This window comes from Ascaphus truei, chromosome 4 (assembly GCF_040206685.1).
Source record: "Ascaphus truei isolate aAscTru1 chromosome 4, aAscTru1.hap1, whole genome shotgun sequence".
Classification (NCBI taxonomy): domain Eukaryota; kingdom Metazoa; phylum Chordata; class Amphibia; order Anura; family Ascaphidae; genus Ascaphus; species Ascaphus truei.
The window spans coordinates 65,554,902-65,567,243 of record NC_134486.1 but is presented as its reverse complement, the minus strand read 5'-3'; the positions used below and the strand labels follow the sequence as shown (position 1 = coordinate 65,567,243).

At 41.9% G+C, this 12,342-nt stretch overlaps 1 protein-coding gene across 2 annotated transcripts in view; it reads left to right on the top strand.

Annotated features, from left to right (window-relative positions):
• PSME4 (proteasome activator subunit 4) overlaps positions 1–12,342 on the top strand; it is a 119,004-nt gene that overhangs the window by 27,987 nt on the left and 78,675 nt on the right. For both annotated transcript variants that reach the window (XM_075595935.1, XM_075595936.1), the window contains exon 3: positions 75–191. In XM_075595935.1, the coding sequence (XP_075452050.1) occupies positions 75–191 (117 nt within the window). The remainder of the gene's footprint in view (positions 1–74; positions 192–12,342) is intronic.

Here is a 12,342-nt window from a genome sequence, read left to right as displayed (position 1 = left end):
TAAAAGAAATTGTATTTATTGGAATGAACGTCCTATGTAATGCTAAATGTCTCTTCCCCTCCTTCCGATTCTAGGAAGAAGGAGCTTCTTTCGAGAGAGGATTTACAGTTACCCTGGAGACCACTGTATGAAATGCTGGAGAGAATATTGTATTCTAAAACAGAACACCTTGGTCTTAATTGGTTTCCCAAGTAAGTGTGTGAAATCATTCTTGCTTATAATTTTGATTGTGCTGTGCTGTGTATCTTCATAAAGAACACAAAATGTAGCCTGTAGTTGTATAGTACTTTACTTAATTTTTTTTTTTTAAATGTGTATGAACTACTGCTTAACCCAGCAGTGCGCAAAGTGGGGGGCTTGCCCCTCAGGGGGGCTGCTGGATTTCTCGGGGGGGCGCGGGCGGTTGCAGAGGCCCCGCGCTCTTCCCCGAGGCATTTAAATGCCGGGGTATCGCGCGAGTCCCCTGCAACGCTAAAACTTGCCTTGACTCTGCCGGCGTCATTTGTGTCAATGGCAACGCAGCGTCAAATGACACCGCGTGGTCGTGACGTGGCGTCAAATGACGCTGCGGGTCACGTCACGTGACCCCGCTGCGTAATTTGTCGCTGTGCGAGGTAAGGAGGGGGGGGTGGCGCGGGGGGTAGCGCAGCAAAAAAAGTTTAACCAATACCTTAAAGTGATTACAATATACATTCAAGATACCGCAGTGTACAGTGTCTCTTGAACTCTGCAGTTAGCTCATGCAATTGGTAATTTATTTTTAATAATAACTTTAAGGGAGGAGTGGCTCAGTGAGTAAAGACACTGACTGGCACGGAGTTTGAAGCAGGGGAACCTGGGCAAGTCACTTTATCTCCCTGTGCCCCAGGCACCAAAAAACAGATTGTAAGCTCCATGGGACAGGGACCTATGCCTGCAAAACGTCTCTGTAAAGCGCTACATAAAACTAGCAGCGCTGTACAAGAACATGCTTAAAAAAAAAAGTGCTGTAAGCGGTATTGTACATACGATATTTTAAAGACGCAGTCCCTGTCCAGATGAGCTTACAATCAATGTCTTTGGTGCCTGTGTCACAAGGAGCTGACACCAGGATTTGAACCAGGTTTCCCTGCTGCAAACTCAAATGTTGTTTTCAGTCAGTTCCTTTACACACCGAGCTGCTCTTTCGGCGATAGTGTTACAATGTGTATAGTAAAGTCCCAAAACAAATTCCTCCCTCAATAAGGTTAATACCTGTTTTTTAGATCTTAAAATGATTAACCTCTTGGTTTGCTGTAAAAGCACAATAATGTATGGTAGTACCTGTAGTCTTGAACGCTGAAATAATTATTCAGGCAAGATGTATGTGACGTCAGCAATCTCTGAAGAAGTCCTCTTTCCTATAATTAGTTTTTTGTGTAAGTTTGTTTGTAATTGCATTTGGTCTGTAGTTCATTAGTATTTATTATTATCATTTATTTGTAAAGCACAGTAAACCGTTTACATACCAGAACAAGCGCAACCACACATACAAAAGCTAATGAGAGCCCTGCCTGTGAGAGCTCACAATCTAGAGGATTTACATGGCATTTGCATTATTAAAGAACAATAATAATGTATAGAGTAAAATGTATAAACCATACAGTTTATTTTAATGTTATTTTATGCACACAATTCTGCATTTCTAGGTAAACTCTAGGCTGTAGATCTCAGAATGTGTGATCATTTGAAAATGATTATTCAAATAATATTTTTGAGGTCATTTTGAGGGATTACTTGCAAGATTACTTGCAAGATCCTTTCAGGGATTTATTCCTGAAGTTTACGTAGTCCAACTGGGAATTGCTGTAGCATTCTAGATCACTTAAGTGTGAGTGCATAAAGAGAATACCTTATGGTGTCATTTCATAGCGTTTGACATTTTAAATAAATAAATACATTTTAGTAGATACAGTACACATCCGCTGTCTAAGACACCTACAGCATGTGTGTAAATCTGATGTTTGTAAATCCATCTTAGCATGGTCAGTTCTGCCTTTTGTTCTTTCAAAGTAGATGAAATAAATGCAAAGGGCACTGTAAAATTGTTTTGTAGTTATAAAGGGGTATGGATAACGATGCTGTAGAAGATACGATTATCAGGTATTTTAATTGATTACATTTAAGCCGAGATTTTAACCTTTTTTTTAACCATATGGCCAGAAATTCAAAACAAAGGTAAAAAAGAAAGTGTCTGTTAGTGAGTGATTTAATGTTACTCCAAATTCATTATAGGTCAATAAGTAGGACAGTGGCTGTAAAGTTGCTCCGCAACATACACTTAATTTGTCATGACTAATGAGAACCTTATGCAGCCGCTTGTCTTTATAATAACCTCATTTGATATATGGATTTATGGCTCAATGCCACACAAATATAAAAAAGCTGAACAGAATGTGTTACTTGGATGAATAATTTCAACTTCAATATGTCTCTTGTTAAATTACATTATCGCTTAAAAACATCCTGATGCTTAAAGACACGCCCTGTCTGGGTTGTTAGTGGTTTATATGCGGAATTGAGTGCATTTTAAGGATTTTTGTGTACAACAATCAGTGGTTTTCCATTGATCGTGTACCTTCTAATGTCCTTTGCAATGCCTACAATATTTTAATTACATTGATAGTGTCCTGCACCGTTTTAAAACCCGTGAGTTGAATCATGTTTTAATTCAACTATTTATTTATGAAAGGATAATCTTCTTCTTTTTTTTTTTTTTTCATATTTGGTACTGTTTCTGTTTTCTGATGCCCTTTATTAAGACCTGCTATCTTCTTTGTTTTTTTAACTGCGTCCTCCTCACCCATATCATGGATATTGGAAGTAAGCAGCCCGTTGAATTCTTAAAGTTGCAGTTTTCCCCGCGCATTTATATGAATTTATAAGAAGGAATAATAAAAAAATTATCTTGCTGTATTATATGGTGTGTGATTTTCATCTCTCTATTTCCCCCCCTGCTCATTGAATTTTAAAATGTGTTGGAATAACGTGGCTGCTAAGACCCCTTATTACTGGACGTTAAAAAGTCTGATGAGCTAGTTATCATATATCACTGATACTGTATGTCTCTGTGTTGCCTCCTAGTGTGGAGCAAGTTAGAATAAAAAGCAGAAGTTGCCATGTGAATGTTCTACTGCAGACTATAGACTGTTTAACAAAAATAAAATTAAAAAAGAGCTATGACACCATAGGGTTATAATCTCCTTTAAAGCGTCCTATTGGTGAGTCTGCCCTGAGTCTTATTGGCCAAAAAAATATGGTATGAACTGATTTATTTTAAGATAATTGGCCGTTTTTCAGTGGAGATTCTGTTGGTTTCTTTGTCAATGAAATGAATGGGTTATAAGGGGTCACCTGCACCTTTTATAGCAATGAGTCCGTTTTATGCAGTATTTTCTTTTTAGCCTTCTATGCTTCGTGTTTATTCATATATCATTTTTCATTGGAGCTATTTTTGTGTATGGTACAAACATTTCCTGAACTGTTTGGAAGCAAGTTGTCACATGAGCCTTTGAAAGAGAGGACAGAGCGGTTACATATCGAACGTCTTCAGCTCTGCATAGTTTACGAGGCAAGCCAAGCATTTTGTTGCATACCCGAACATTGTAAAGTATTTGTTTACTTCCTTCATATGTCAAGCAAAGTAAATAAGGGTGTACGTTCTATTTTTATATTACCCATCCTTTAGGACTAATGAAATAGGTGTTTGCTCAAATTGAGATATTTAACTGTGACTGCGGCTTGGAAGGAGGAGGGAGGTGTTGAATGCAATGGGGTAAGCTCCATATACTCTGAAGTAGCCATTCAGGCTTGTTTTGGAAGAAAATCCCCATTGACTTCACTGGGGATTTTCACCTGAACGGCTGCTTTGGACTGTATATTAAATTTACCTCCTAGTGCGCTGTATCATTTATCCTCTCTGCTATGCTGGGCTGTAGATCAGTCTAATGGGAGCATTGGGAGCTCCTGCAGTTCACTATTGTTGAAATACTGTTGCATTTTATTGTTTATGTAGCCTGTTTTTACATTATCAATATTTTAACTAAGAAATGCTTAAACACTTCCAATAATTTCATGGTAATGACTTTCTACACAGTGGGGGAAAAGCTAAACTACTATAGCATTGTCTTCCATAATTTTGGGGTGGGAGATATTTTATTCTGTAACATCAAATAGAAATATTGTAACTCCAGGTAAAATGGTAAACTCTACTTAAGTAGCTTTATCCATCATCTCCTTGCACATTAGACATCACGGGTGCTTGGGTTTTGCAAAAGGGATGTTGAGGGAATTAAAGCAATCAATAATGTACGTCTATAATCTGTAATAGAGCGCAAAAACAAGCCTCCAATGGGGAAGTATTAAAAGCCGTTTTATTAATCAGAACTAAAAAGTAATGCACTCACAAGTTCATAAGCATTTAGTAGTTGCAGCCGGTCCTGTAGTGCAGGGGCCTCACCATCAGTTGTCCAATGTGTAGTTTTCGATCTTCCTCCCGCTACCATGCGTCCCAAGGGTCCCGGTGTAGAGATGCTGCTTGGGTGACATCACTAGGGTTGCGACAACTACGGATTTTAAAAGACAGAGGCTTCCATCCGCAGGTGCTGGGTTTAAATACCCGCTACTGCTGCCATATATGAATTAACCCTTTTTTGTCCAGTACTAATAAATATAGGATTTAAAACCAGCGCTAATACCTCTTTTTATTGGTGCTTAAACTCCTTGGTGGTTTAGGCCTCGTCCAGGCTGAGTGCTCACGCGTGATCACAACAATTAAAGTAAATTGTTGTGTCCCAGCTGCGAGGCTGTTTCTGGCATCCAGCTAGCCATTGCAATCCAGTTTTATTTATATATCTATCTATATTTCCCTCCGAGTGGAATCGTCAACATCCAAAAAAGCAGTTTATCAAGGTCGATGTTGCATGTAAATTTGAGATTCAAATAATTGGTGTTAATATATTGTATGAATTGATTCAGGCTCTCCTTGTCACCTCTCCGTATAATATCAATGAATCTCTTCTACATCAAAATATTGTTAACAAACGTATATATTTTCCAGCTATCTGATCATGCATAGCGAGGGGCACGTTTTTTCCCCATAACATGTCGCATTTCTGTTGGAACAGTTCCCGTTTAAAATAAATATAGTTGTGGTCCAGAATAAAACAAATGGCTTCAATAATACAATCTGTTTTTCCTCAACACGGTCATGTGAGTTAAAAAAAAAGTATTCGTCCCATTGCACCCTTGTTACCCATAGGAAGTCTTCCTCCCAACTAATTTCATTCAATATACTTAATAGATTAATGGCGTCCGTTAGGATTTGAAAGTATGCACCATTGGCTGTAGCTTTATCAATATATTAATATTTATTCGTTTTATGTGTTTTAGGGAGATGGTAAAAGATGGCTGTTTTGGGATGTTCGTTATAAAGATAATCATATACATTTGTCAGTAGGATTCCTTGTTCTTTAGTGAAGTCCATGGTGTCTTGTATCACTACCACCCCACTTGTCAAATCACTATACTATCGTTATTCATGAGTGTTTTCAGTGCATCTTTTTGACTCAAGTTATTCCTATATTGGGATTGGTAATTACATAAATGATCTAGGTCTTTTTCCACTATTTGGTGAAACACAATGAAATTACCTTGTGAATGAATAGAGTAAAAAGCTAGAGTTCTTTTTGAGTTTGTTAGGAATCGTTTTAGGTTCTAAATTGCCAGAATCCAAGGATTCAAGAATTCTTATATTATGCTCATCAAGGGAGTTATTTTTTAAAGAAACCCTTTCTCTAATTCTACTCTATCAGAAAGGTATTGCTAATCTTTTTCGTCCATTTTTTCTGTTGTGTAAGGTTTATCTTGCATTTCATTTTGTTTAGAGAAATGTATTTTCAAAGTTAATTTACAAATGAACTTATTAATATCAGTAAAATTCAAAGCATATGGTGGGAATGTAAAAAAGTCAAGTGGACTGCTCGATAATAGAGCAGATTCACAAGATCACCAAGGTTAAGATACCACAAGTCCCGAGTATCCTACTGTTAAGCAGGGAAGGGATCAACGAACATAAAATTAGGAAATCACAAACTATGCACATGCTAAATGCGACATGATGCGCAATCGCCGCTAAATTGAAGTAGTCGGAGGCCGCTATAATGGACAAATGGATCAATAGACTATGGGAAGTAATGAGGATCGAAAAAAAATCTCACACAGTAAAGGATACAATATCAACATTTTAAGTACTATGGACACCATGGAGCGAACACATACACTTGGATAAAAGAAGGGGAGTGACAAAGATCTGTTTGGTTTTATATAAGATATATTTGGAGAAAAACAAAGAGAACAAAGCACAAAATAATTGAAACTAGAGAGCGGAAGGTTAATCAATAATAGAACATTAGTGGGGAATCCTACAACAACGATTGCCGGCACTGGAACAATTCATGTAACTTTGGATAGTAGCACAGATGCTGTTCGTACTTATTTACTTATTTTTAATTTTTATTCAGTATATTTTATTTGATGGTCAGTTTAGTTCTTAACATTGGTATAATTTCTTTATAGTATTTGGATTCATACATTTGTATAAACTCGGTTCATCATGCTCATTGTTGGCACCTTTAACTAACAGGCTATACATAACTGAAACAGTGTAGTGAATAAAACTGCAGAAGCTTCCAAGTCCCGTAATATAGTGGGCGTGTGCGCGGCACTTATAGTTGGCTGTGGTTAGCCAGCCATTGTATGCTAGGGCCACGCGTGCGCAAGGCAGTGAGCATGGAGCTGGCCGATAGGAGAGAAGACTGTGAAAGCTTGTATTCGCGCCGCTACTGCTCAGTGTCTGCAGTGTGTGTGTAATATGTCAATAAATAATTTCTTCTCGCAGCATGTCTTTTAAAAAAAATTTAATACACACACACACACATACATACACACACACATATATATATATATATATATATATATTACACACACACAGCTTCCCCAGTGACACAAAAACACACTACCTTTCAAGCCTGTCGCTCACAGCAGCACGGACCATACACACGAAAAGTGTGTGTCACGTGCACGAGCACTTGCACAGGCACGCGTGTGCCCACTATATTACAGGCCTAAAGCAGACTGAATGTGAGTAGAACAGGCAGGAGATTAAAACATTTTTTTTAAATGATTAAACTGTAAATTGAAATTTAATACATTAAACATGAAACAACTGATGTGTGTAACGCAAAACAGACAAATGTATAAGGAATGATGTATAACAATTGTATGTAAACCAAGGGGCAAAAGACCAGCCTTTTGGTCAATAATACTTTATCTGAAGAGTGGGAATTTGGATAGATTAAAAATCTTGGAAAAAGAGGTTCAGTCATTCTTGTGTTTCTCTCTTTTGGAGTCAATACACACTCTCTTTTTTTCTTCTTCTTCTCCTCGTTCTCTTTTAGCTGTTCTTCCTCCCTCTCCTGAGGGTTTGTGTACATTCCGGGTTTCCCTGCGGAGTGTTTGTGGTCGTGATTCCATGGTGGTTTTATTTTGGTGCTCTGCCCTAAAAAATGGTGATCGTGTTTACTAGTTTTAGGTTTGGCGCCTTCCTTGTTAAATTCTCTTTTTAGTTGTATGCTATTATTTTCTCCTTTTTTTAGTTCTGATTTTTTATTTATATAGGATTTTCTGCTTGGCTGATTATCATGGGTAAGTCTGGCAGAATCTGTGGGGTAAGCGAATGGTGAGTTAGTTCTATCATTTGTTATTAGGCCAATAGCATTCTCTGCCAAATGTAGGTTTTTCTCAGTGTTGGGACTAGTGATATCCATGGTCCATTTCTTTCTACCGTAAATTTAGACTGCCAGCTCATCTTTTTTTTGTTATGTTTTATATCTATGTCACGAGCAAACTTTTTTTTTTACTTATCACTTAATTCTCAAATTAAAAAATTATCAATGTCGTGATCCATTTTAATGCATTCAGTATGATTATTGTGTAATTCTAATTTATTCTGAGTTTTCTTTATTATATCTTTCATCTCATTACATTTCTGTTCTCTATACTTTGAGTAATCTCATTAAAGAATAAGATTACTTTAAGATACCTTCCCACTCAGTAAGGAATTCCACTTTGACATTATCAAAAGATGATGGTGTTTTTAAGAAGTCTTAAATATCTAGGGATTTTTCGATGTTTAATATCATTTTCTAAAGTGTTTAAATCATACCAATGTGTCCTTTTCGGATTTCAGCATTTTAATAGTGTGAATTTATATATTGAAGATACTTTACCCTCTAAGTACTCGAGTTAAGCCAAAAGCTCTTTCTATTTTAGATTTAGTTACCTCTCCAAATATAAAAGATGTGTTTCTATTGATTGATTAAATGTTTCCGAAAGATAGTAAAAAATAATAATCGCTAAACTACTAGTAGGGCCGCACATAAGGGGAAGTAAAACAATAGTAAACTCCTATGCTCTCACTCTAGTGTTTAAACATGCAAATGATGAGAGGAATACAAATTGAATGTAATACAAAGAGCCAGTTTGTGTAGAGGATTTCTCTGAATACTTACAGTTAGTGTTGTACCAGGTAGTGAGATTTGAAAAAAACAGGTAACGGATACCCGGCCAAAATCAATAGTTCTACTCGGCCGGATACCCGGTTACCCGTTTTTTCACTTGCCTGCAGGGTGGCGGCGACATCTAGAAACAGCAGCAGCAGTCCTGAGGCGGTGGCAGCATCGGAAGTGTCTTCAGCCGGCGTGGGACAGCAGGAATCCTTTACACAGCACCGCAGCAGGTAAGCAGTGTGTGTGAGCCGCCGGGGAATCACTTGACCGGAGCAGGAGACAGAGCTTTCCTATTGGACTGACGGCTGTCCAATAGGAACGCTCCGTCTCCTGCTCCGATCACGTGGTTCCCCGGCGGCTCACACACACACTGCTTGCCCGCTGCGGTGCTGTGTAATGGATTCCTGCTGTCCCACGCTGGCTGAAGACACACTTCTGATGCTGCCACAGGTAAGTGATGTGATTATTTTCAGCTACCCTGACATTACCCGAAGCCGGGTATTACCCGGTACCGGGCCCACTTCTCAGTTGCGGGGCCGGGTAATGTCCGGTTAGCTGGAAATGTGCCCGGTACCAGGTAATTCCGGGTACTCGGTACATAACTGCTTACAGTATAGTCTGGCTATAAATAAATACTTAAGTGTAAAAATAACAATAATGATGAAGGCAAATGTATGTGAATGGATAGACAACAATAATGATTAAGTAAACAAAAAGCACTATTGTATAATGTTAATGCTGGGCATTGGTGCTACACAAGATAAAGTCCTATGGCTTGGCAGCAGTGGGGTTAAGTAGCTATCCAAATGGAAATTGGTGATTCTTACACCAGCATGAAAATCTATAATCTGTAACACAGCACAAAAAGAAGCTTCAATTGGTGAAGTATTAAAAGCCGTTTTAATAAACGGAAGTAAAAAGTAATGCACTCAAGTGTGCTCAGGTCATAAGCATTTAGTAGTTACAGATGATCCAGTAGCGCAGGGGCCTCCCCTTCAGTCCTTCGTTGTTCCGATCTTCCTCCCTGTAGAGGTGCGCCTAGGTGTTTGGAGCGCAATGTGAGGGCTGCGAGTCCCCCGAACTTATACTGTATCTCCTTGTGCATGTTCCAAACATTTCTGAATTCCTTTGCTAGGAAGTATTTTCTGTGCATCCCCCAACTATTGCCAATGAATAAATGTTTTCACATTTTGGCCATTGGCCCTCCCTTTATTAAAGATCTCTTGCGTGCCAGAACATAATGTGTTTATTCCTTTCCGCCACTCGGAGGGATAATGAGGTACTTATTTTTTCCTCTGCAAAATACTTAACTTCTGCATCCCAGTTATGCCTTTGCAGTGGGGTTGGGCAGAAACAAAAATTTCTCACGATAATGATGTTAAATATCAGTATCTTGATAAATACCTTATCTCAATAAATAAGTATTGTCCCTTTCTACAAAGTGTACCTCAAAGAGTTTCGCAGCCTGTTTCTTCTCTGTTTCCAGAGGTCCCCCAGTGATGCTCCAAAAGGGATTGATTTTATTTGCTCCTGTCTATTTAAGGAAAAAATAACCGGTGGCGTCAAACTGTTTTTTTTTTTTTTGTTTGTTTGTTTTTAAAGTCTTAACCAAATTCCTAACTCCTTGTTCTGGTAATATTTTCACAAAATAACAATGTATTGCCTTTGTTACATTAGTTGGCCTCAATTAGCTGAAAATAAATGGTTAATCTCAAATCACTTTCCTGTTTAATTGCTCACCTATTATCCTGGTAAAATCCTACCTGCATACACAATTATACAAGAGGCTAGCATTCAATTATAAACAAAAAATTGTATTTATTCCTTCTTAAAGCTGCAGTTCAAGCAATATCCTACACTAGCTGATATTACCGGCGTTGCCTGGGATTTAATTTTCCCGCTCGCCCTCGCTTTCCGCTCCCCCCCTTCACAGCTGCGTCCCCCCCACCCACGTTCACATGTCCGATTTCCCCCCACGTTCACATGTCCGACTGACTGACTGACTGGGTGACTGACTGACTGACTGGGTGACTGACTGACTGAGTGAGTGACTGACTGGGTGACTGACTGGGTGACTGACTGACTGGGTGACTGACTGGGTGACTGACTGACTGGGTGACTGACTGACTGGGTGACTGACTGACTGGGTGACTGACTGACTGGGTGACTGACTGACTGGGTGACTGACTGACTGGGTGACTGACTGACTGGGTGACTGACTGACTGGGTGACTGACTGACTGGGTGACTGACTGACTGGGTGACTGACTGACTGGGTGACTGACTGACTGGGTGACTGACTGACTGACTGACTGACTGACTGGGTGACTGACTGACTGACTGGGTGACTGACTGACTGACTGGGTGACTGACTGACTGACTGGGTGACTGACTGACTGACTGGGTGACTGACTGACTGACTGGGTGACTGACTGACTGACTGGGTGAGTGACTGACTGACTGGGTGAGTGACTGACTGACTGGGTGGGTGACTGACTGACTGGGTGGGTGACTGGGTGACTGACCTTGACTGGGTGACTGACCTTGACTGGGTGGGTGGGTGACTGACTGGGTGGGTGACTGACTGGGTGGGTGACTGGGTGGGTGGGTGACTGGGTGGGTGGGTGACTGGGTGGGTGGGTGACTGGGTGGGTGGGTGACTGACTGGGTGGGTGGGTGACTGACTGGGTGGGTGGGTGACTGAGTGGGTGGGTGGGTGACTGAGTGGGTGGGTGGGTGACTGACTAAGTGGGTAGGTGACTGGGTGGGTAGGTGACTGGGTGGGTAGGTGACTGGGTGGGTGGGTGACTGACTGGGTGGGTGACTGGGTGGGTGACTGACTGGGTGGGTGGGTGACTGACTGGGTGGGTGGGTGACTGACTGACTGACTGACTGGGTGGGTGACTAACTGACTGGGTGGGTGACTGACTGGGTGGGTGGGTGACTGGGTGGGTGGGTGAAGGTGAGGGGAGGTGAAGGGGGGGAGAGGAGGGGAGGAGGGGAGGGGGGAGGTGAAGGGGGGGTGAAGTGACAATGTATCAGGCATCCGTTTGCTCCCCCGTCCGTTTGCTCCCCCGTCCGTTTGCTCCCCCGTCCGTTCCCCCGCCCGTTCCCCCGCCCGTTCCCCCGCTGTCTCTGACAGTCGTCCGTCCGCTCCTCCCCCCCCCCCCCATCGGCGGAACCTTCCGTGTGCTGGTGCAGACGGAGGCGCGTGCACGCGGTGGCCGTTCCCTCCCCCGTCCGGCCGCTCCCCCGCGGATCTGAGGTGGGAGACAGCGTGTCTGCAATTGTTGTTCCCGTTCCCCCTCCCGGCTGTCCGCTCCCCCGCTTGGTCTCGTCCGGCCGGTTCCCCGCTGACTGTAGCGACCGGGGGTGTGAGGCGGCGGGAGGCACAGGTGGTGTGAGGTAAGGCGGGAAGGGAGGCCCCGGCGGCAGGGGTGTGATCGGGGAGGCGCAGGGGTTTGAGGCCCAGGCAGCGGCAGGGGTGTCAGCGGGGAGGGGAGGCGCAGGGGTTTGAGGCCCCGGTGGCGGCAGCAGTGTGAGAGGGGAGGGGAGGCTGTAGGCACAGGGGGTGTGAGCTGGGAGGGGAGGCTGTAGGCGCAGGGGTGTAAGGCGGCGGTTTAGTTACTTACCTGGGCGGGAGGTGGCGGCGGCTGGTGCACATCGTGTGGTAGCCAGTGTTGGAGAGGGTGTGTGTGTGTGTGTGTGTGTGTGTGTGTGTGTGTGTGTGTGTGTGTGTGTGTGTGTGTGTGTGTGTG